Raw genomic sequence first — 25,015 nt, forward strand, 5'->3', positions numbered from 1 at the left:
ATTGTCCCAAGTTTGGTCATCAAGCTGGCCCTATATCCTTTTGACATGACCCCATTAGTCTTTAGTCACTTCCTTGTTTTCTGGCCCAACACAAGGTCCCAGGATCATCTTGTACTTTCCTTTTCATTTCTCCAAGGAGTTCTGTTGCCTTTTATTAAAGAGTGATATTTAGAAACCAAGAAGTGGGTGTTAGGTCTGCTCATCTAATATTTTTATCAGTGACTTGAATAATGGTCAAGAATGCTTATCAGATTTATAGATGACTCAAAACTGGGAGGGGAAGCCAATTGTATGATAGAATCAATATTCACAATGACCTCAATAGGATGAGATCTGGACCAGAACCAGTAGATTTAAAGGAGATCAATACAAAGTCTTGTGCGTAGCTTAAAAAAGTTAATTGCATCATTTCTGGTTTCAGGGAATTCCAGACCAAAGTTGGTATCAACAAGGAGCTCTAGTTGTTAGTTGACATGGGCCCACAGTATTCCCTGACTCTGAGGCGGCATTCATTTATTCATTCACTCAGCCAGTACTGACTGAGGGTTAACCATATGCCAGGCACTGTTCTAGAGGCTATGGATAGCTTATTTAACAAGCCAAAGGAGCAAAAATACTTGCCCTCCTCAGTCAACATTTCTTGGGGGTGAGAAGGCAGGTGGGAGGTTCAGACAATAAAGAAAAACCACAACAAATAAGCAAATCATTTAGTATATTAGAAGATGGTGAGCATGTCGGAAAAACATCTCAGGGAAGGGAATATTGGGGAAACTTCAGATTCTTCAAGAAGGTGATCTTTTTTCTTTTTTTTAATTAGAGTATAATTGATTTACAATGTTGTTTTAGTTTCAAGAGCACAGAAAAGTGAACCTTTTATACAAAATCATTCATCCACTCTTTTTTAGATTTTTCCCATATAGGTCAGTACAGAGTATTGAGTGGAACTGCCAGTGCCCTGCAGAAGTCCTCACTAGTTATCTGTTTTGTGCATAGTGGTGTGTATGTGTCGGCCCCAATCTTCCAGTTTATCCCCCCCTCCCCTCTACCCTGCAACCATAAGTTAATTTTCTACATCTGTAACTCTATTTCAGTTTTGCAGATAAGTTCATTTGTAGCCTTTTTATATTTATTTTTTAAATTTATTTTTAGTTGGAAGATAATTGCTTTAAATGTTGTATTGGTTTCTGCTGTACAACAAAGTAAATCAGCCTCAAGTATACCTATATCCCTTCCCTCTGGAACCTCCGTCTCACCCCTCTAAGCTGTCACAGAGCGCTGGGTTGAGCTCCCAGTGTTACAGGGCAACTTCCTTTTAACTATCTGTTTTACATATGGTAATGTATAGGTTTCAGTTCATTCCACCCTCTCCTTCCCAGCTGTGTCCACAAGTCTGTTGTGGCCTTTTTTTAGATTCCACACATAAACAATATCATGTGATATTTGTCTTTCTGTCTGACTTAACTTCACTCAGTATGATAATCTCTAGGTGCATCCATATTGATGCAAATGGCATTATTTTGTTCTTTTTTTATGACTAAGAAGGTGATCTTTGAGGAAAGATTTGAAGGAAACGAGGGACTCAATCACTTTCTGGGTAGAGAACTCCAGGCAGAGGGAGGAGCCAGGGCAAAGGTCTTAGCACAAGCGTGTTCGTCCTCATGAGTGCCTGGGGTAGAGTGAGTGAGGGGTGGGGAGAGCAATGGATGATGCAGTGGGCGTGGGCGAGGTAGCCTGGAGCCTTGCACACCACTGTAAGGAACCACTGGAGGGTTTTGAGCACAGGAGTGCCATGACCTGACTTTGGTTTTGAAAAGCTCACTCTGGCTCCTGAGTTGAGAACAGTTTGAGAACGGCTCAAGGGTAGTCAAAGTGAAAGTCGCTCAGTCGTGTCCGACCATTTGTGACCACATAGACTACAGTCCATGGAATTCTCCAGGCCAGAATATTGGAGTGGGTAGCTGTTCCCTTTTCCAGGGGATCTTCCCAACCCAGGGATCGAACCCAGGTCTCCCGGTTTGCAGGCAGATTCTTTACCAGCTGAGGCACCAGAAAAGCCCAAGGGTAGTCAAAGCTATGGTTTAGAATCCAGTAGTCATATATGGATGTGGGAGCTGGACAATAAAAAAGGCTGAGCACTGAAGATTCAATGCTTTCGAATTGTGGTGCTGGAAAAGACTCTTGAGAGTCCCTTGGACAGCAAGGAGATCAAACAAGTCAATCCTAAAGGAAATCAACCCTGAATATTCATTGAAAGGACTGATGCTGAAGTTGAAGCTCCAATACTTTGGCCACCTGATTCGAAGAGCTGACACATTAGAAAAGACCCTGATGCTGGGAAAGACTGAAGGCAGGAGGAGAAGGGGACGACAGAGGATGAGATGGTTGGATGGTATCACGGACTCGATGGACGTGAGTTTGAGCAAACTCAGGGAGTTGGTAATGGACAGAGAAGCCTGGCATGCTGCACTCCATGGGTTGCAAAGAGTCAGACACGACTGAGCGATTGAACAACAAGGGTAGAAACTTCTGAGGTGGTGCTAGTGGTAAAGAACCTGCCTGAACGCAGGAGATGCCAGAGATGCGGGTTCGATCCCTGGGTTGGGAAGACCCCTGGGGTAAGAAATGGCAACACAGTCCAGTAGTCTTGCCTGGAAAACTCCACGGACAGAGAAACCTGGTGGGCTACAGTCAATGGGGTCACACAAAGAGTCGGACACGAGAAGCGGGCAGTAACTGGGACCCCAGGAGGTGGTAAGTGGTCAGATTATAGATTTGCTAGTGGATTGAGTATGAGGAGCAAGAGAAGAGAAAGGAATTAAGGTTTTTAATCTGAGCAATTCAAAGACAGACTTGCCATTAAATGGGATGGAGAGGCTCACACTGATGGAGTATGTTCTGGAACCACATTGAATTTCAGATACCTATCAGATAAGACAGCCTTGTAGAAATGTCAAGGCCATTTGGAATTTAGGACAAAGGTCCTAGGTACAGGGTTTCTCGGGTGGCACAGTGGTAAAGCATCCACTTGCCAATGCAGGAGGCTCAGGTTTGATCCCTGGGTTGAGAAGATCCCCTGGAGGAGGAAATGGCAACCCACTCCAGTATTCTTGCTGGGGAAAATCCCATGGACAGAGGAGCCTGGTGGGCTACAGTTTATGGGGTCACAAAGAGTCCAACATGACTGACTGAGCACACACCTAGCTACAGATAGAAGCATGGACGTCACTGACTAAAGATGTTTTGACACCATTGATACGGCATTCCCAGGCCTGGGCAATGCTAGAACTGTGGGTAGGTGTTGCTGGCCACGTGCCAGGTGGAATTCTGTGTCCAGTGCTGGACGACCCTTTAAAAAGGGTGCCACCGGTCTAGAAGGTGGAGATACAGAGATCATGGAAGCTTGGCTGTGCGTGAGGAGATCTGGGACCATGTTAGCACTGTGCCCACCCCTTGTCAGTCACCCTGTGGGAGGCCCTGGGAGTAGGGCAAGAGCCAATGGTGCTGGCTCTGAGAAAGCTCATTGCGGGCTGGGGGTGAAGAGGAACTTTCCAGCCACTGCGGCTAATTCCTGGAGAAACTGTCCCTACTGCCATGGAAATGACTGGCAGAGGTTTTCCAAGTCCTTTTGACTTGGACTACAGGAAGAATTATATTTTACTGTGATGCTGTGCAAGGGCTTCCCGGGTGGTGCTATTAGTAAAGAACCCTCCTGCCAGTGCAGGAGACATAAGAGACACGGGTTTGATCCCTGAGTTGGGAAGATCCCCTGGAGGAGGGCATGGCAACCCACTCCAGTATTCTTGCCTGGAGAATCCCATGGACAGAAGGGCCTGGTGGGCTACAGTCCATGGTGTTGCAGAGTCAGAAATGACCCAAGCAATAGCACCACACGATGCATGCACGTGATCCTGAGCTCACTTGAGAAAAGGTGAACTGGGCTTCCTAAATTTTCCTTATCTTTTCTATGATCATTGCACTTTGGTATCTTCCATTCAGTTTCTTTGTTTTTAATGTTGATAGGGATTCACTAACTTGATTTCAGGATCCACCTAAGGGATCCTGTGCGCAGTTTGAAACCCCTGGTCTCAGCCCTACTGAACTCCACCCCTGGGGACGCAGGAGGACCGGGGTGGGGGGTGGGGTGGTGGCTCTGGGATTCCAGCCTTAGGGAGTACTATCCGCTGCCAGGCCACGTGCAGTTGTGGAGAAAGTCTCACGTCCTTGGCAGTACATTAAATCCTATTATCCCACTTAAGCTAATTTTGCCCGGATTCCCCCCATCCGAAGTCTGGCTTCGTGTGGACAGAATTCCAAGCGTGGATGACCACGCGGGCATCTAGATTAAGTGTCAAGCCTGGAGTGAACCCTCAGCCAAGACCTAAAGTGGACTGACCCATGCAAAAATTAGGTGCAGAAGCAGCTAGCCCCGGAGTCTGCAGCAGCTCGGCGGAGTTCATTTGGTTACCGACATGTGGGTGCCAGGAGCACTGGAGGGGGAGGGCGCACGGGGGAGGGGGCCGGCAGAGATAAAGGGAGAAGACACGCGCTCACAGTGGAGAGAACCACACGTTTTCCCCAACAAACGCGCTGAGGGTCCCTGAGGAGCCGGAAGGGGCCGGGGCGGCGGTGGGAGGGTCTGAGAGGTAGGGGCGGGGAACCAGAGGTCTGCTTTCCTCCGCGCCCCCGCGCTCCCGCGGCCTCTGCTGCTGCTAATGGCCTGGCTCGGCTCCTGCCTGGCGCGCACCGAGCTAGGTGCACTCCCGCTGGCGCCCCTGGAGCCTCCAGCGCCCAGGAAGGAGGAAGGGAAAAGGGACGGGTCGGGCCGGGAGCTGAGCCGGGAGGGGCTGGACCAACCGCTCAACTTCCTCCTTGGGCCCCTCCCTGCCGTGCTCGCGGGCGAGCTTCGGTCGAGCGGCGCTGGCGGAGGACCGCGGTGCCGGGGAGGGGGCGGGCGGCGGGGCGAGCGTGCGCGCAGCCCACGTGACCCCACTTCCCACCCTGCTCCAGCCCCCAGGTCCGGAGGCGGGGGCGGCCGATCCAATCCGGGGCCGGACTTCGGGGCGGGGCTGCCGCCCGCGAGTGCCGGAGAGCCACCTGAGCCGAGCCCGGAGGACGCCGTCGCTCCCCGCGGTCCGAGTCCGGCGCGCCGCGATGGGCCGGGGGAGCCGAGCGTCCGCCCTTCTGGGCGCGCTGCCGCTGCCGCTGCTGCTGCTGCTGCCGCTGCTGCTGCTACCGCCGTCTCCCTCTCGGGCGCTCACCCCTCGGATCAGCCTGCCTCTCGGTGAGTGCTGGGCGACCCCGCGGAGGACGCGGGCGGGGGTCTGGAGGAGGGGAGGGGGCCGGAGAGGTGGCTCTGGCGGAGGTGGTGGTGACAAAGGAGAGGGAAGGGGAGGGGGTCTGTCGGAGGCTTGGGGTCCATGAGGAGCCCTCCTCCTTCCAGCACGCTGCCGGGAGGGAGGGAGGAGAGGGGAGCTGTGGAGCCGCAGGTCTCTTTCTTCCATTCTTTTAATGGTCAGGGAGGGGGTCTTTGGGCCCCTCCTTCGCCCCCTGGTACGGCGCCCTTTCGGCGGTGACGCTGCCCCCATGTCGCCCACCCCCGGTGCTGGCTGCCCGCTGGTCCGCCTGTACATCTGCTTGTCTTTGATGCTGACCAGAGCCAGCCGCGGTGCCGCCCCCGGAGGGCGGCTTGGGGTGGAGGGGCCCTTGATGCCGTCCGGTAAACACTGGGGTTCTGGTGTTACAGCAAGTCAGAGCAGGACTCGGGAACCGCGGCGGGTGCCCCATTCTCCCTCCGCCTGTTCATTCTAGCGGGCTGGCTCAGCTTGCACCCCCTGCCCAGACGTGGTGGGATACCCCCAGGGCCTGGAAGCCACCGTAGGACCCCCTCCCCGGAGTCACCCGGGAGCACCATCCTCCTTGGCCAGGTCCCCTGTCTGGTGCTCACATCTGCTTCTGTGGCGCCCTCCACTCTTCGCGATCCTTACTTCCCCTGATCCTTACTTCCCCTTTCGTCTGGTTGCTGTTCCAACTCTTTGAAATCAGAGGCACCTGGATTCCAATCCCATTTCTGCTACTGCCACTTCTTCCCATGCCCCTGTTTGCTCATCCATAAAATGGGCACTGTTACTGGATTTTTTGCGTGGCTATCTTGGAGATTTCATGAGACTAGGCAACATATATAGGTGCCCAACAGATGTTGTTTCTCCAAGCTGTTCAACTTGTTGGTTGTCATACTGAGTGAATTCAGATAAAGGATGTATAAAATAGAGTTTACAAATCAAAACTGTACCAGGCTTCCTTGTTTTTACAGCGTCTCCACTTCTAAAAGCATTTCATTTACTGGGACTTCCCTGGTTGTCCAGTGGGTAAGACTCAAGAGTTTCCAATGCGGGTGGGGGCAGGGGCGGGTTCGATCCCTGGTCAGGGAAGTAAGATCCCACATGCCTTTCAGTGTGGCCAAAAAAAAAAAATTTTTTTTTAAAAAGCATTCCATTTACAATAAGAAAGAGGAGCAGAATCGGTCCTTAAAGTAAGTCCGGGCCACTGGGGAAACCCTGTCTGAAACATTGCAGGATAGTACTGAGATGATGCCCTGAGTTCAAATCCTGCCTCTGCCACTAAGTAACCGTGTGACCTTGAGCAAGCTGCTTAACCTCTTTGGGGCTTCATTTCCTCATCTGTAAAACAGGGATAATGATAACACCCACCTCAGAATTGAGATGATTAAATCAGCTTCTGTTTGAAAAGTCCTTAGGACAGGGCTTGGTACATAAAACCTGCTCCATCAGTGTTAGCTATCATATTGATTGCCACGCGTTAGCATGGGCTTTGACACATCCTGCCCAGAGCCCGGGTGATTCTGCCCCTGAGGTGGGGGGTGGCAGTGCTGGGGCGTTAGTTTGACCACAGTCCGTTGAACGCTCCAGCTGGGTGACTGAGGCTCACAGGTGTATCCGGATCCAGGCCCGCTGCCTCGCTGCTCTCACTCTTGAGGCTACCACTCCCTTTGCCCTCAAACTCTCTCAGCTTTGCGAGATGGTGAGATGAGGAGGGGCGCAAAGGCTCTGATGGGCTACTTCTGGCCCTGGGAAAGCTGGGCTGGCTCAGGGGGTGTGTCAACTGTAGCAGGTATTGTGTCCACCTCTGAAGCTGGCCGGGAACCACTCATAGGATGACAGACAGAGAGGGAAGGCAAGGCAGAGAGGGGAGCTGTGAGGAGGAACTGAGAGGGCCTGCTTCCTGAGAGCGGCTGGAACACTTGGTTGTTAACTACCCACACCGAAGGCCTGGCCCACTTCCGCACGTCCGGCACCGTGGCCAGGCTGTAGTGCAGGCTTGTGTCACATGCCAGCACCCCTTGCACAGGTCAGTTTGGTGCTGTGGTGTGGATGTCTGTGTACTCCCACAAGTCGTGTGGTAAAATCCTAACCCCCCTAAAAGAAGACACTCAGGCTCACCTGTGACGACTGTGCAGGCACGCGCGTTTGGTGAGGCACAGAGGCGGCCAGCTGAGGGGCCGAGGGCCTGAGATGCCGTTCATAGACTCTGCCTTCCAAGCTGTGGAGCCTCGAGAAAGAGGTTTTCCACTGTGTGCTTGAAGCTGGGTCTATGCACAGGGGTCCTCTTTTTCTTTTTTTCTTTTAATTAGTTTATTTAATAGGCTGCACCAGGTCTCAGCTGCAGCATGCAGGGTCTTCAGTCTTTGTTGTGGCATGCAGGGTCTTTAGTCGCAGCTTGTGGGATCTAGTTCCCTGACCAGGTAGGGAACCCAGATCCCCAGCATTGGGAGCATGCAGTCTTAGCCCCCGGGCCACCAGGGCAGTCCCACCAAAGCCCTGGCATCGTTTGGCAGCACCTGAGCACGTGAGTGTGAGTATCTACACTTTGCTGAGCTGCACTGCACCCAGAGTGTTCATCTCCCTGGCTTCGCTCCAGGTCCTGAATCCCCACTGCCCCGCTGCAGTCTACATGCACGTCTCCCAGCCGCTGGGAGCCCCAGAGGGGAATGCCCTGGGGACCGAGCGGGTGCACCCTCAGAGCGTGGCCTGAAGCGGTTTCCTGTCTCATCCCTGGGGGCTCATTAGATATTCCTGGCAGTGAGCCCATGCTGGGCAGGCCTGGGGTGACCATGGGACTTGGAGCCCCAGGCCCCTCCCTCATGGAGAACACACCCTTCTTCCTGCCACCTGCCCTCCTATTCTGAATTCCTACCGAAACTCCCCAAAGGCCTGGGGTGCCTAGGGCGAATGGCCTGTGTCTGGTTTAAAGCAAAATCCTTACAAGTCTGTGTCTGTGCTCTCTGTATGGAGCCCTCATTGCTGTTGATCAGCAGCAAATGCCTGGGGCCATCAGAAGGGGGTGCCCCACTTGTCTCACCCTGTGAACAGGAGGTGGGGGAGGAGGGCTGGGGGCTCCAGGGTCAGCTCGGGCCGCAGAGGCCTCAAGAGGAAGTCTCTTGTCCGTGTGAAAGGAATGCTTCAAAGAAAAGTGTGGAAACTTGGTTCTATTGCATCAGAGACTGTGTGGTCAGGAGAGAGGCTTTGCAGTGATCAGGAACAGGAGAGATGCAGACTGGAAACAGGGCCCCGGGTGTGCAGTGCCATCCAGCCTGGCCATGTGGGCAGAAACAAAACAACCTGCTCCTCTGCTTGTGAAAGTCACATTGGGTCCCCTTATTTGGGCAATTAAAGGAGCTATGAATCCCCCCCACTGCCCCCTCCCCAGCGGCCTCAGAAGTGCCTGGCTGGAAAACTCTGGACACAGTGTTTCCAATCTAGATTGCACAGAAACCCATAAGTCTGCAAACTTCAGTCAACAAAACCCCATTGAGCAGAGAGGACATGGCAGTGGCCTGAATCAGCTGTTTGTCCTCTGACCTCAAGCGGGCACCCGAGGTCATGGCTGCCCTGAGAAGTCCCATGAAAGCCGCTTGCTTGCTTTCTTTTTGGCCAGGCCACTTGGCTTCGGGGACCCTTAGTTCCCTGACCAGGAATTGAACCCAGGCCCTCAGCAATGAGAGCATAGAGTCCTAACCACTGCACCACCAGGAAATTCCCCAAGCTGCTTTCAAAGTTTTTTTCCTGGCTGGTTCCTGGCCTCCCTCCTTGAGGTGGCCTCAACTTGAAGGTGAACATTTGTCTTCAGCTCTATCTGGTGGGCTGGCGTCTCCGTGGCCCCTCTGCGCCCAGCTGTAACTGTGGGGCTAACAGCCAACTGACTGCACAAGCTGGGGCCAGCGCCTGCCTTCCGCAGGCCTGATTTCACATTGACAAGATGGGAATAATAATAGCAGGACCCACCTCTCTTGGTTCTGAGAGGATTACGTGAAATAATGTATGTAAAGTGTTTGGCCTGGTGCCTGGCACGTGCTCCGTCCTCAGTAAGAGGTAGCGGCTTCTGTTCTCTGTGGTGACAATCTCTGCCCGCCTTGCTGGGTGAGGTTATTTGCATCAGTTTGGTCGATACAGTCTGAGCGCTGGCTGTCTACAGGCCCTCTGCTTGCTGCTAAGATGATCTGGCCTGGGAATGAAATAGTGCAGACCCCCTGCTTTCCCCGGGGGTAGGAGAACAAGCAAGTCCATCCTTTCCACACACCTCCCCCCACCACCACCCTAGGGCTGATCGGAGGCCATCCCGCAGGGTCCTGCTTAACTCAGTCCACTTTTCAAGTGCTCCTGGTTCAGCTCTTTCAAAGTCCTCCTCTGCCCCAAAACCTGGTCTGCCTGGGGCTGGACCACACCTCTCCCTCCTCCCTGCCCCTCGGTGCTTCCACTCTGCCCTCTGAATAACCCATATTTTTCTGGGTGTTGAAATGCCCGTGTGCCAGCCCAGCAAAAAAAAACAACTCTGAGGTTGCGTAACTTGGGCCACAGCTGGATACACCTGCATGTTCATCTCCCACATGGAAGGGGGGGATGGCTCGGGGCCTGGAGAGAAAGCTGGACTCAGGGCACGTCTGTCACTCTTTCCTTTGTCCGCTTCTTAGGACTTGTAAGCCCACTCCCCCATCCCTGGGTGCTTAGGATTGGAAGAGCAGCTTCTCATGTGGTCCTTGAATAAGTAATAGGTTGTGTGTTTCCATCGGTGAAAAAACTACTGAGGTCACTGCTTAGATTGGACAAAGGAGCCAACTGATGCCCTGTTGGCCCAGCCATCAGGAAATAGGGTACACTCAGCAGACTCCTAGGGGATTCCCAGGTGGTGCTAGTGGTAAAGAACCTACCTGCCAATGCAGGAGACATGGATTTGATGATGATCAAATCCATGATCAGAAAGATCCCCTGGAGGAGGGCATGGCAACCCACTCCAGTATTCTTGCCTGGAGAATCCTGTGTACAGAGGAGTCTGGCGGGCTACAGTCCACAGGGTTGCAAAGAGTCAGACATGACTGAGGTGACTTAGCAAGCAAGCAAGGAGCAGATTTGGCCAGGAATGTGGTTCCCTGGAGACTGGGGCAAATGTCTCAGCCAGATGTTTGTGCAACAGGTTAGAGCCAGCTTGGAGATATATCTTTGTCTGGCCTCCAGGTGTTTTAGAAAATTTTTATTTAGTCAGCGGTATTTAAAACTCAGGAAATTTTCTATAAAAGTCCAGATTTCCAGCTCATCTGAAGACCTGTTGAGACTTGGTCCTTGTTCCATTGAGCAGTGAGGGTCTGGGTGAAGCAGCAGCTACCCCTTCAGAGGGGTGCCTGCCTGTAGGAAGCTGCACCCCCATCCTTCCCCCTTGTCCCCTTAGTGGGCTTCAAGGTGGCCAGGGGCAAAGGTGAGGACGTGGGGGAGAGGCATGGGTAAGGCTGATCCTAATTGTTGGTGGCTCCTAATCTGGGAGCTTGTCACTTCCATGGACTATTTTTTTTTTTGGTCTTCTCAGCAACCCTGCAAAGGGGCTTCGTCCCAGAAAAGGCAGGTTATCTTGTCTGGCTGGTCAGTGATAAAAGTCAGGACTCACACAAGTCTTCTGACTCGTTTCTAGTCCGTGGCCTTCCCTGCCTCTCTGCAGTGCTTTCAGCTGTCATGCTTCCCTCTGGACCCTGGGATCCCAGGACTGAGCTTTTGGGGAGGGGACAGGGAGGGGCTGTGCTCCTCAGACATACTCTCGAGAATGTGAGGCTTTAGGACCTCTGGACTGCCCCTTTTGAATCTGATGTCCATCCCTTGCCCAGAGCACCCCAAACTGGGACTTGGGACCCTGTGAATCGTTCATTCAATCAACAAATGTTTATTGAACAACTCCTTGGAACTCACCTGGTGATACAGATACTGGATACAAATAATAAGATAGCCCTTTTTTTTTTTTAGGGCCACTTTGTTTTTATTTATTTGTTTATTTTGGTGTGCTAGGTCCTTGTTGTGGCATGAGGGCTGTCTTGTTGTAGCACATGGGCTCGGTTACCCTGCGGCCTGTGGAATCTTCCCGGACCAGGGATCGAACCCGAGTCCCCTGCATCACAAGGCGGATTCTCAGCCACTGGACCACCAGGGAAGTCCCAGTAAGACAGTTTTGATCCTCAAGGATCCAAGCTTGGTGAGGGAGACAGGCATCAGAGGCCCATCGTCGCCAGACAGTGTGGCCAGTGCAGAGCCAGAAGTGTGATCAGGAAGTGATGGGTGCACAGAGAAGGGCCCTTGCCCAGCCGGGGATTCAGGAAGGCCTCCTGGAGGAGGTGAAACCGGGCTGAGTCTCAGAGGATGAGTAGGAGTTAGTCAAAAGGAAGAGCATTCCAGGTAGGGGGACTGCCTGGGTGAAGGCTGGGGAGGAGAAATAGGACCCTGAGTTGCAGTTAGCTCTCCTGAAATGGGAGGGGGACGTGGCATGAACTGGTGAGTTAGGGGCCGAGGCTTTGGGTCACAGGACAGTGACAGTTCCCAGCAGCAGGGCAGGGGGCAGGGGCCAGCTGGCAGCTGCCCCAGTGGCCCAGGTGAGAGAGGGGGGTGGCCGGTGTAGGCCTGAGGTAGTGGGGGTGGTGAGGGGAGCAGACCTTGATGGCGTTGAGGAGGGGACTTGTCAGGATGTGACCGTGGACCAGATGTCCATGGTGAGAGAAAGGGAGACAGGAAGTGCGCCTCCTGGCTTTTCAGCCTGCTGAGTGATGCCCCACAGACACACAAGATCCCAAGTCGAGGAGTGGTCTGGGAAGGGGTGGAGGCGGGAAGGCGCCCATGGAGGGTCTCCGCATCATGGGGTCTGGCTTGCCCTGGATGAAGAAGCTGGGGAGTCACCAGTGTCCAGGACATTGAAACAGAATGAATGTGTGGCCCAAGGTCCAAAGGCCCAACCCCAGGGAACAAGAAGGTTCAAGAGCAGAAAGGCTGGAGAGGCTGGAGGTGATCTGTAACACTGACTCTGGAGCTGGTAGCCCAAGTTCGAATCTCAGCTCCACCACTCTTCCTAACTGCATTACTAAGGGCATGTCAGTTCACGTGCGCTTTGGTTCTCTCCCTTGCAAAAAGCAGATGGTAATTCCTACCTCACAGCGACCCGGCCAGGATGCCTGGCAGCAGCCCTTTTATTTAGAGTGCTGAGTCAGCGCTTGAGGGATGAGGCCCAGGAGGAGGATGAGGGAGACATGAGGAGACCACCGCCCCCCCACCCCCCGCCCCCAGCCTCCCCAGCCAAGGCCGGCGTGGCAGACGCTCAGGGACCCCCTCCAGGCCCTGCCCCTTGGCACCGAGGTTTGGCAGGGAGGCAATGCCCAGGCCCAGTGAGTGTGGGGCTGGTTAAGGCCTGACTCCGGTCAGGGAGTAAGTGGGAGGTGAGGAGTGGAGACGGCTCTGGGTGGCTCTTCTCAGGAGTTGGTCTGAGAAGGCGAGGAGGGAAGCACACAGGCTTCTGGGATGAGAGATGGAGGTTGATGACCCAGGACTTGGTTTCTGAGGAGATGAGGGGCACTGGGGTGAACGGTGGGAAGTTGAGGCTGTTTATGCCTGAAAGCCCCAGCTTCCTCAGAAAAGGGGCGGCTCTGAGAGGAGGAGAGTGGGGGTATGGGCCTCAGCAGAGAGGGGACAGCCAGCCCCTTAAGCAGAGGGCTGCAGGAGCTGACCTTGGTCCTGGGTGGGGTAGGTGGGGGTCAGGCTCTCAAGATGATGGCTGCTCATGACAGGTCCTGGGTTAAGACTGTGCTGGCCAGATGAACAGAAGGAGGGGGTGTCTGTAAGGGGCTGGGGGCCGCCTAGGGGTGGCAGGAGCAGTTGGCCGGCTTGGAGCAGCACCGAGCCAGGAGCCAGGCTTTTCCTGAGTGTGCCTGCCCCTTCCAGGCTGGGTTCCCTCGATTTCTTTCTGTCTTTCTCGGTGACTTCAGTCCGTAGGAAGCACTTCCGGCACGTAGCCCCCTTCCCCCACCACGAGTGACCCTTCCCTGTCTGGTCTGGGGACTCTGCCCTGGCACCGGGGCTGGTGACAGCAGAGTTGGCACGCCGCCCGCAGCCCGTCGGGCCTGTGCGGCGCTGGGCGGTGTGAAAGGAGGACACGACATGCAGGTCGGTGCTGAGTCAGCGCTCCCGGCCGGGAGGGCGGTGCTCCGGCTGGCGCAGGTGGGTCCAAGGGTCCCTCTCGTGTGACTCCCTGCGGAAGAGGTGCTCCAGCAGAGCCTCTCTCAGGGGCTCTCTTGCCTGGGGCCCAGACAGACCCCTCTCTGGGAACCTTGGGATTCAAGCTGACCTGTAGCCAGCCGCCCACCCCACCCCCCACCCTCCCTTGCCCACTGGGGGCAACTTCCGGGCTCTGACTCCACAGGGAAGCTGATGTCTTCTGGCTCAGTCCTGCTGGGGCCTGTGGAGGGCAGACTGCTGAGGCCAGGTCAGCGTCCGCTGTGGCCCCCCCACCCTGCAGCCACAGTGCAGGGAAAGGTGGGGTGGGGCTCTGAGTCACGGGGGCCTGCCGCAGCGCCTGACTGTCAGGGTGGGGACTGCCCCGGGGTGGGGACGGAGCTGAGCCCTGTTCCCGGCTCACCCCGGACAGCTCCAGGCTTCCGGCTGAGTCACGGCCCAGGGTAGGAACTCCAGTTGAGGCTGGGGGCTGAGCTGTCACCGCATCACTTCCGGCTGAGAGCGCCAGTCCCGAGGGTGTGGAAGTGGGGGCCCTTCAGGTAGCCCTGACAAGCCCAAGCTGCACTCCCCCGCCCAGGCCAGCCCCCATCTCACCATCTTGGAGCCCTGGAGAAGCCACTGGCTCAAGCCGGCCCTAGGCTGGATGGGAATGTTTCATCCCACCTGGGAGAACCAGCCACAGCTTCAGGCAGCCCGACCTTCTCTGCACCGGACTAACCCGCTGGGCAGAGGACGTGGAGGGTGTCTGAGCAGCACAGGACACTCTCTGCCACACACAGGGCAGGGCAGACGCTAAGACTGACCCTGTGCCCCAGCACTCGGGAAGCTGAGTGCATAAACACCCTCCCCCCTTCAGTCACCTCTGCAGATGGCACCCCGGAGCGAACGCTCAAGCACGGACAAGCCCTGCAGTAGGGTGTATACACACACAGACATACGCATACACACACAGAGGCAAGCTCAGGCAGGAACTCCACTCAGAACACCACTGAGTAGGAACCAGAGCGCGCGCACGCACACACGCACACACACCACACGGGCCTGTGACCCCAGGCCCTGTCTAAGCCCACGCCCTCTGCTTGGCTGTGAGACCCTCGCTGGCTCGGCACAGGCCGAGGTTAGAGGCGCCCAGGGTGAGGACCAGGGAAGCCCAGCTCTTCCAAACAGCCCTGCTTCTCTGGCAGCTCTCGCCAGGCTGGATTTTCCTGCAGGGCTTTCTGATTTTGTTTTTGATCTGCTGGAGTGTTGATCATGCGCCAGACACCGTGCCAACACCGTGATAACGTGTGCAAAGTTGTTTTGAGCGAAGCTTTCAGTAAATGTGGGTTATTACATGTATTACTATTTACGTGTCTAATCTCATTTCTTGTAACTACCCTGAGAGGCAAGGTGCTATTATCCTCATTTCACAGATAAAGAAAACAGGGTGCCTAGATTTGAAGTGTGGAGAAGGCAATGGCACCCCACTCCAGTGCTCTTGCCTGGAAAATCCCATGGATGGAGGAGCCTGGTAGGCTGCAGTCCATGGGGTCGCTAGGAGTCGGACACGACTGAGCGACTTCCCTTTCACTTTTCACTTTCATGCATTGGAAGGAAATGGCAACCCACTCCAGTATTCTTGCCCGGAGAATCCCAGGGGCGGGGGAGCCTGGTGGGCTGCCGTCTCTGGGGTCACACAGAGTCGGACATGACTGAAGCGACTTAGCAAAAGCGGCAGCAGATTTGAAGTGGCTGGTCCTAGTGGCACACAGACAGTAAGTAACAGAGGCAGGAGTTGAGCCCAGGTCTCTGAGTCTGTGCTGTTTATTTATTTGGCAGTGCTGGGTTTCAGTTGCAGCATGTAGGAATCTAGTCCTCTGACCAGGGATCGAACCCAGGCCCCCTGCATTGGAAGCACGGAGTCTTAGCCATGGACCACCTGCGAAGTCCTTCTGAGTCTGTGCTTTTAACTTCTGGCTTGCTGACACTCCCAGCTGGCAAGCGAGCCCCACCGACTGACCCTGGTGAAGGCCACAGGGCAAGAGGGATTGTGGATGGGCAAGCCTTCAGGATACCGTGGTGCTTTGAGTTTGAGAGACGTGGGGCGGAGGGAGCGAGGGACAGGATCCCCAGAATGGGAATGCGTGTGAGAGGACCCCTCGCCTGCTTCTTCAGGGTGTTTTCTGTCCCGTGGCACTTGCATTGACTCCCAGTATGACGAAGGAGGTGTGGGGGCTCCTGGGCAGCTGGTGAGTTTGGAGGGCGGGGCTGGACCAGGGCTGGGCAGCTGGCGCCTCGGCTGCCCCTCCCACCTGGCTGTGACCCTTGGCAAGTCTCCCCGCCCCCCATGCCCCCAGGCCTGAGCAAGGCTGAGCTGCCACCTGGACTAAAGCTTATCTCTGACCTTTGGCATTCCTGTGTGTGGACAGATTGCAAGAGCAGCCTCTGCCCAGGCTTACGGGGACCTGCTGCCTCGGTAGAAATGCGCCTCCTCTGTAGGCAGATAAGCCCTCACTGTCAGGAAACTGGAGCGCTGTGAAAGGATGAGGAGGGGGCTTCCCTGGTGGTCTACTGGTTAAGAATCTGCCTGCCAATGCAGGGGACATGGGTTCGATCCCTGGTCTGTAAAAATTCCACATGGCTCGGGGCAACTGAGCCTGTGCGCAGGACTACTGAAGCCCGTGCGCTCTAAGAGCCTGTGCTCTGCAGCAAGAAATCTTGGTCTGTGAGAAGCCTGTGCATTGCAACTAGAGAATACCCCCGCTCACTGCACCTGGAGAAAGCCCACACGGCAGCGAAGACCCAGTGCAGCCGGAAACTAATTAATTAAAAATAAATAAAAAATACTAAAATAAAAGACGAGGGACTGCAGTGGCCATTTGCTCTGGCCTCACTGACTCCTTGTGAGCCCGCTGTGAGTTTTGTTTTCATTATCCCCATTATGAGAAAACTCCAGTTTGGTGAGATGGCATCTACCCTGCCCTACAAACATGGTGCTTCTCAAAGTGTGCTCCATGAGCCTCCTACTTCAGAATCCCCTGGGAGATTCAAAACCTTGCATGTTCTCAGGCCCCATCACGGGCCAGCATCGTCAGAGTCTTCAGGGTCAGCTCGTGGATCTAGAGTGTAGGTCTTCCAGGTAGTTTTGCTGCAGTTTGTAGACAGGAGTCCAGGGAGGAGACCTCCTGAGTTGGCCTTCCATCACACTTCCTTTTTTTTTTTTCTTTTAAATTGGAGTATAGTTGCTTTACAGTGTTGTTAATTTCTGCTGTACAACAAAGTCAATCAGCTATATGTGTACACAGACCCTTCCCTCTTGGACCTCCCACCCACCTCCAGTCCCACCCCTGGAAGTCATCGCTGAGCACTGAGCTGGGCTCCTTGTGCTACACAGCGGCTTCCCATGGCTATCTGTTTTATACACGGTAGTGTATATATGTCAGTCCCAATCTCCCGAGTCATCCCACCACCCTCAGTTTAGTCTTTTCAGCTCAGTCGTGTCTGACTCTTTGCCACCTCATGGACTGCAGCACGCCAGACTTCTCTGTCCATCACCAACTCCCGGAGCTTGCTCAAACTCATGTCCATCGAGTCGGTGATGCCATCCAACCATCTCATCCTCTATCGTCCCCTTCTTGCCTTCAATCTTTCCCAGCATCAGCGTCTTTTCCAATGAGTCAGTCCTTCACATCAGGTGGCCAGAGTATTGGAGCTTCAGCTTCAGCCCTTTCAATGAATATTCAAGACTGATTTCCTTTAGGATTAACTGGTTTGATCTCCTTGCAGTCCGAGGAACTCTCAAGAGTCGTTTGCAACATGACAGTTCAAAAGCATGAATTCTTCAGCGCTCAGCTTTCTTTATAGTCCAAGTCTCACATCCATACATGACCACTGGAAAAACCATAGCCTTGACTAGATGGACCTTTGTTGGCACAGTAATGTCTCTGCTTTTTAATATGCTGTCTAGGTTGGTCATAGCTTTTCTTCCAAGGAACAAGTGTCTTTTAATTTCATGGCTGCAGTCACCATCTGCAGTGATTTTGGAGCCCAAGAAAATAGTCTGTCACTGTTTCCATTGTTTGCCCGTCTATCCTACCACCCTACCCCTGTCAACACATTTGTTTGCCTCTCTGTTACAGCCCTGCAAATAGGTACATCTGTACCATTTTTTCTAGACTCCACATGTATGTGTTAGTACGTTATATTTTTCTCTTTTCTTCACTCCGTATGACAGACTCTTGCTGCGGGGCTTTGTGTAAATTGCTTACTGATCCTGAGTTTCAATTTCCTCATTTGTAACCTGGGGCTAGCAGCAGTTTCTATCTCACAGGACCGTCATGGGTACCCAGGGACTTAATAAGTACAACATGTTGACCCAACACTTTCCTGGGGGCATCTGTGGTGGCCAAGCAGAGGGGTCTCTTGGTTGAGGGGAAGGGGAGGGGGATGGTTCTTCCCAGAGCAGAATGCAAAATGACCAGGCTGTTTGTTCCAAAAGGCTGACCAGCTCATCAGCTCAAAGTACAAGCAACATAATTGGGCCTCAATTATGTGTTGGGTTTTATGGTTGGGACAAGTAGGGGGTTAGTGCTGGAAACTTTCCTTGGGCCTGCCAGCATATCCTTGTGTGTGTGTGTGTGTGTGTGTGTGTGTGTCTGTGTGTCTGTGTGTGTCTGTGTGTGTCTGTGTGTGTATGCGCGCACGCACTGCGCCAGGCAGCATGTGGAATCTTAGTTCCCTGACCAGGGATCGAACCCACACCCCCTGCATTGGGAACTCGAAGTCTTAACAACTGGACTACCAGAGAAGTCCCCCTTCCGATGTGTAGAGTGCTAAGAGAAGTGGTGAGGAGTTGGGAATTTGAGGCAAAAGACTTGGAATCTAGTGTGATTCCAATCTGAATGTAAGAGTTGAGAGAGGCCTTAACTTCTCCAGACCACAGCTGCCCTCTGTGGTTCCTGCAGCAGAGTTCAGGCTCTGGACAGTGGGCAGGACTCTGCCCTGTGAGTTGCCAGCTGCCCTCTGTGGCTCCTGCAGCAGAGTTCAGGCTCTGGACAGTGGGCAGGACTCTGCCCTGTGAGTTGCCAGCTGTCCTCTGTGGCTCCTGCAGCAGAGTTCAGGCTCTGGACAGTGGGCAGGACTCTGCCCTGTGAGTTGCCACTGCAGCCTGTGTTTCTGCTCTGGTTCTAGACTGACAGGCCTCCTAGCTGCAGATTCCCTCATAGATTCCCACACTGGTACCTGGTAATACTGCCTTCTCGCATCAGGAGACCTTGTGACGAAACAACAGCCTTGGGAACTCCATCATTCCTATTTGCTAGAGGGATTTCCCATTAGAGGTGCTGGGGAGTCCTACTGAAGGGCTTCCTTCAGCATGAACAGCCAGGTAAAAAGCCTGGCTCCCCCAAAAAAGGCTGGTACGTGTTCTTCCTCTTGAACAGTGAGGACAAAGTAACCTGATTTTCCTTTTCTTTTTGGCCACTGGGAGGCTCAACATTAAATGCAGAGCCCATGTCTGGTAGCTGCCTGAGGACCTTATGACCTGTTGATGTGAACCCGTCCTTCCTATCTGGTTTAGATGCTTTCTTCAGATTTTTTTTCCCCCTCTGCTCCTGATTTTTAGCATTTATATTTCACTACCTTCTTTTCTTCATGTTTCCTTGCCCTTTGTGGAACCAGGCTAGGGGTATGTAAAAATGCTCACCCTGTAAACACACATGAAGCTGTCTTCACAACTGCTTCGTTGGCATGCTGCTTTTTTTTTTTTTTGCTTCCTCAGCTTCATGAAACTGTTAGAGTGATTGCAGTCGACTGGTCAGTTACGAGATGCTTGGGATTGGGCACGGTGGCTGCTTTTTGCTTGTTTTTCTTTTCTTATCAGCTGCTTAGAATTTTTTAAATGATTTCCCTCCAAATCCACCAGTCACTGAGGGCATAGGCAGTACCCTGGTGGGTAGATATGTGTGTTTATCTTCTTCTTCCTTTCCTTCTAATTTATTTCTTTAACATTGCACAAGTGTAACCTATAGAATCAAAAAATGATAACAAATGCAAAGGGAAAAAAATAACCTAGAATTCTACCAGGATACCACTTTTCAGTATTTTGTGATTCATCCTTCTTGACTGTTTTTCCCCATGTTTATGTTTTTCCCACAAAAAAATAGAATCTAACTGTGTATAGTGTTTTTTCATTTTCATTTAATAGTAGATAACTAGTATCTTTCCTTGTTATTATATATTCTACAACAATGAAAGATACTTGAAATTTATATGATATATACATGCACATAGTATTTTTTTTTTTTTTTTAAGCATAGAAAGACTTATTGTGAAAAGCAGTAATTGCCTCAGTCTTCCCCAGCCGCAGGCCTGGGTAAAAGGGGCAATTTTAATCATTTAGACTTCTTGTTACAGAGTGGTTCCCTCCACTTAAATAAAATGTTTACTCCACGATTTCTTGGTTTATTGGATTTACTGACTTGCCCCTAAGAAAAGTAAAGTTTTCCATCACTTCCATCACCCTTCCCTACTTCCTCCAAGCATTGTCTGCCTCTATATTTGGTTACCTTTGCAATTTAAAATGTAAGTAATATGCTTAAGCCTCAAGTTCTTGTTCTACAAACCATAGTCTCTTGTGGCCCTTATTCTCAGAGGCCCTTCCTCTCAGAGGAAGATATGGAGATGGCATTTTCCTTGATTTCCTTTCACCCCCAGCATCACAGTGCTTGTCTGGTGTACATTCAAGTTTCTGAGGTCAAGGTTATTAGCATTTACATTCGGTTTAATAACCATAAATCGCCGGTGAGTGACACGAAGCAGTGCTGAGACCTGAAGTTTGGCTCCCCGTGTTTGCATTCCTCTGTGACTCGTGATCGCTGCTGCCCACGGGAGTGGGCTGTGCTTACAAGTCCTTCTCTTTGGGTCTAATGGCACTCAAAGGAGAATGTTAAAGAGACTTTCGTTTCTTACATTCTGTTAGATGCTCAAAATCCATCACTTTCTATTTCAGTTCACTTAATATTTTGACCATGCCTTTCTTAGATAACTTTGCTTATTTGTCCGGAGTTGCTAATACAACAGCATTTTACCAGCTGCATAGTATTCCGGCATAGAAAGTGTTGAGATTTATTTTCACCCAGCCCCCTGTGGTTGGATTTGAGGTGATTTCAGTCTTTCATTAACATGAATGGTGCTGTAACTAATGTTCTTTGACATTCATCATTGTGCGTTTGTTTCATACATAATGTTTGAGAATCCGGGAGTGCTGCTTCCCCTAAATCTGACTGCCGGTCCTATGCACCCACTGCCTTGCTGATCTACCTTCAACCGCATCAGTCTGTTCTAGAGGTTGATGCAAGAGCGTTCTCAGGGGAGGAGTGGCCCCCAGGTAATGTCCATCATCCTCTCTCCAGGCTCTGAAAAGCGACCATTCCTCAGATTTGAAGCTGAAAACGTCTTCAACTACACATCCTTCCTGCTGAGCAAGGATGGCAGGACTGTGTACGTGGGCGCTCGAGAGGCCCTCTTGGCACTCAACAGCAGCGTCAGCTTCCTGCCAGGCGGGGAGTACCAGGAGGTCAGATGATGCTCAGGGCTAGGCTGGGTGGACGGTGCCGGTGGGTGGCTGGGTGGGGGGTGGAACTTCTGGGCCCCAGGATGATGCAAATGGGGGAGGGGTGAAGAAACGGGAGGCGGAGCCTCTGCTCCCAGGGGGAGGGGCGAAGACACGGGAGGCAGAGCCTCTGCTCCTAGGTGCACACTGACCTTCCCCTTTCTGGTTCCCCAGCTGCTGTGGCGCGCAGATGCAGAGAGAAAGAAGCAGTGCAGTTTCAAGGGCAAAAACCCAGAGGTGAGCCAGCACCTGGAGGTGACCTGGGCTGAAGGAGGGCTGGAGGTGGTAGGTCTGGGCCCAGGATGGAGGCCGGAGGTGGGAGCAGATGCTGCCAGCTGTGGTGGAAAGGACATGGATTTCTGAGATGGCCAGACCTGTGTTTGTGTCTCGACCCTGTACGTATTATCTCTGTGACCTCGGACAAATGGATTTGCCTCTCCAAGCCTTAGTAAAATGGGGGTAAGCATGGATGTCTCACTGGACTTACCACGAGGATTCAGTGAGCTAATACATATGATAAGGGCCAAACAGAGGTCAGCTTCCAGCAGGAGCAGTGATTGGGTGGGGGTGGGAGTCTGTCCCTTTGAGGATGGTGCTTGATGTGGCAGGCCTGACATACCCTAGCTTGGTTTTGGCCAGACCAATGAGTGGGGACCGGTCAGCCCAGAGTTCTTTGGGAAGACTCCCCACCATTCCCAGAGGCCTCCTGGTCCTGAGTGCAGTGGGGGGCAGCTACGGTGAAGGCAAAAGACACCAGTCTTGGGGTCAAGACACAAGTTCAGGGAATTTCATGGGGTCCAGTGGTTAGGACTCCTAATCCCTGGTCGGGTAACTAAAATCCCATAAGCCAAGTGGCATGACCCACCCCCGACACACACACACACACACCAAATTTTTTTTTAAGACACAGGTTCAAGCCCTGACTGCTTTTGATTTCTTTTATTCAGAAGAAATGTGTTAAGTACTTACTGTGTGCCTGGGTGCTTTGAGACACTGGTTATTATCGTTGTTGTTGTTGTTGTTAAATCACAAAGTTGTGTCCGACTCTTTGCAGCCCTATGAACTGCTGCACACCAGGCTTCTCTGTCCATCACTGTCTCCCTGAGTTTCCTCAAATTCATGTCCACTGAGACAGTGATAACATCCAACCATCTCATCCTCTGTCGCCCCCTTCTCCTCTTGCCCTCAGTCTTTCCTAGCATCAGGGTCTTTTCCAGTGAATTGACTCGTCACATCAGGTGACCAAAGTATTGGAGCTTCAGCATCAGTCCTTTCAATGAATATTCAGGGTTGATTTCCTTTAGGATTGACTGGTTTGATCTCCTGATTATTATATCATTGTGAAAAAGAAGAAATCAGTCTTGTTTTAAGGGTGGTCAGGTTACACTTCCTTTAGAAAAAGTGACATTTGAGCCAAGATTAAGAGGAGGGGTGAGGGGTTTGATGTGGAGAAAGAACAGGACTGTGGATGTCACTCTGAGTGAGGTATTTGGGGAACCACTGGCAGGCTGAGCAGAGCAGTGGCGTGGTCCAGTGTGGGTTTTCAGAAAGTCGCTCTAACTACCGTGGTGGGGAGCGGGCTCCTGGGGCAAGAATAGAGGGAGACCAGCGAGGAGCGAAAGGGGATGGTGGCCCGGACCAGCGTTGGACCAAGAAAGGGAGCGGGACGTCTCGGTCAGATCCTGGATGTATCTTGAAGACGGAGCCACCAGGATTTCCGGATGGGAGAACCAGGGTGGGGGTGGTATAAGAGGGGGGTCGAGGATGCTGTGAGGTCTGGGGCCTGAGAAGATGGAGTTGGCGTCTATGAAAGCGGGGAGACCCCAGAGGAGGGCGTTTTGGGGGAACAGTCAGAAGCTCAGGAGATGCCTGTTAGGACACCCTCTCAGAGGCAATCCGCGAGTCTGGAGTCCAGGGTTCAGGGCTGTGTGTTTCCTTCTGTTCTGGGCTCAACTTCCTCACCAGGTTGGGATAAGACAGCTCAAAAGGGAGATGCTTTGTGCCTTCACCCCAGACTGAAGTGAAGTTTCCTAGTCACAGAGCTAGCTGAGCCCCAAGGTCCCCTCCTACACACACATATGCACACATGGGCACGGTCCTCCGTCTCCTCTGCTCCAGAAGGCACTGCCCCTTGGGTCTGGTTCGGGGGGGCTCAGTGGCCCCCCCTGGTGGCCTGTCTGTGCCTTACATCCTCCTCCTTCCTCCAGCGGGACTGTCAAAACTACATCAAGATTCTCCTGCCACTCAACAGCAGCCACTTGATCGCCTGTGGCACGGAGGCCTTCAGCCCTGCGTGCACCTACATTGTGAGTGCCCTTCTGCACCCCGGGCCGGCCCCCGGCTGGCCCAGGAAGTACCCTCTTTCTGCCCCCAGGGAACTGGTCTGTAGCACTGACCCCTGGTGAAGGGCAGGGCCCTGGTGGGAGGCTTCTGGGAGGTCAAGGGCCCTGAGAGCCTGGGGACCCTGCCCAGCCCTGATGGGTGGGTTTCCCTGCAGGGTGCGGGTAGAAGACAGACCTATAGGATTCCCTGAGCACAAGATCCTGGCTGACCCACGATCACACCCTCTCACTTCCTCCAGCTCTCGCTTAGTCCTGGCCAGCCCATCTCATCCACCCTCCTCATCACACACACGCCCTTGTGTTTCTGCCCTTTGCACAACTTTGTAGAGGGTGGCATTTTCAGGGCGTGAGTCGGAGCAGCCAGGTTCCGAGTCAGACGTTCCTGGGTTTGAACCACATCACTGTCCTTTCCTGGCTCACGTCGCCTGTCTGAGCCTCTTCTCTGCCCCGTGGGCCAGCCACTGTGAGGGGTCATGGCAAGGCGCTGCAGGGACTGTGCCCCAGAGGCCAGGATCGGGAGGAGGCCCTTGGACCACTGCCCTCGCTCTGGACACCTCCCTGCTCTTCCGCCAAGCTCGCTCACTCCCCGGTGTGGCCCTGACCTCCCTGCTCTGCTCCCCTGCAGGACGTGGAGAACTTCACGCTCGCACAGGACAAGCAGGGCAACATCCTCCTGGAAGATGGCAAGGGCCGTTGTCCTTTTGACCCCAATTTCAAGTCCACGGCCCTAGTGATTGGTGAGTGAGGGGCGGGGCAGGCAGGGGGGCCCGGGTCGTTGGTGCCGTGCTGGTTCCCAGGGGTGCGGCGACCCCAGGCGGCTTTCAGTTTGGCTCTTCTTAGTTCTTATTCCCTCCTCTGTTCTCCTCAAGCAAGAAGGGCCGCACTCAGGTCACTGTGGGCCCTGAGCGGGAAGGGGCTGTGCCCAGGGCCCATTCCCATGGGAAATGTTCTCTTGGCAGATGGCGAGCTGTACACGGGAACAGTCAGCAGCTTCCAGGGGAGTGACCCGACCATCTCCAGGAGCCAAAGCCTCCGCCCCATCAAGACTGAGACCTCCCTCAACTGGCTGCAAGGTGAAATCCTCCCGCCGCCCACCCAGTGGGCAGTCCCCAGGCCCCAGGGAGGGGGCCCTGTCCCCCCAGCAGGGCCAGAGAGCAGTCTCGCCTGTCTGGGATCGCTGGGCTGATGGTGCTCCCCACCGACCCCCCCACAGACCCAGCGTTTATGGCCTCAGCCTACATTCCCGAGAGCCTGGGCAGCTCGGAAGGGGACGATGACAAGATCTACTTCTTCTTCAGAGAGATTGGCCAGGAGTTGGAATTCTTTGAGAACACCATGGTGTCCCGCATCGCCCGTATCTGCAAGGTGAGGGGGCTGGGCCACCCTAGAGGCCCCACGTCTGTGGCCTTCTCCTGTCCTCCAGAAGGAACAGCTTGGCTACTGGCATTTCTCTTTTTTTCTTGAATTTTTGGCTGAGCTACATCTTCAGTGCTTCCCGGGCTCTTCTCTAGCTGTGCTGAGCGGCAGCTTTTTCT

At 53.4% G+C, this 25,015-nt stretch overlaps 1 protein-coding gene across 1 annotated transcript in view; it reads left to right on the forward strand.

The window, feature by feature from the left end:
• The window catches only part of SEMA4B (semaphorin 4B), a 44,974-nt gene that overhangs the window by 12,288 nt on the left and 7,671 nt on the right, over nucleotides 1–25,015 (forward strand). Inside the window, exons 2-8 of the mRNA XM_061394476.1 lie at nucleotides 5,008–5,281; nucleotides 20,939–21,102; nucleotides 21,313–21,375; nucleotides 23,346–23,444; nucleotides 24,106–24,217; nucleotides 24,440–24,553; nucleotides 24,694–24,845. Coding sequence (XP_061250460.1) covers nucleotides 5,152–5,281; nucleotides 20,939–21,102; nucleotides 21,313–21,375; nucleotides 23,346–23,444; nucleotides 24,106–24,217; nucleotides 24,440–24,553; nucleotides 24,694–24,845 — 834 coding nt within the window. The 5' untranslated portion in view covers nucleotides 5,008–5,151. The remainder of the gene's footprint in view (nucleotides 1–5,007; nucleotides 5,282–20,938; nucleotides 21,103–21,312; nucleotides 21,376–23,345; nucleotides 23,445–24,105; nucleotides 24,218–24,439; nucleotides 24,554–24,693; nucleotides 24,846–25,015) is intronic.

Source organism: Bos javanicus, chromosome 21, assembly GCF_032452875.1.
Source record: "Bos javanicus breed banteng chromosome 21, ARS-OSU_banteng_1.0, whole genome shotgun sequence".
NCBI classification, from domain to species: Eukaryota; Metazoa; Chordata; class Mammalia; order Artiodactyla; family Bovidae; genus Bos; species Bos javanicus.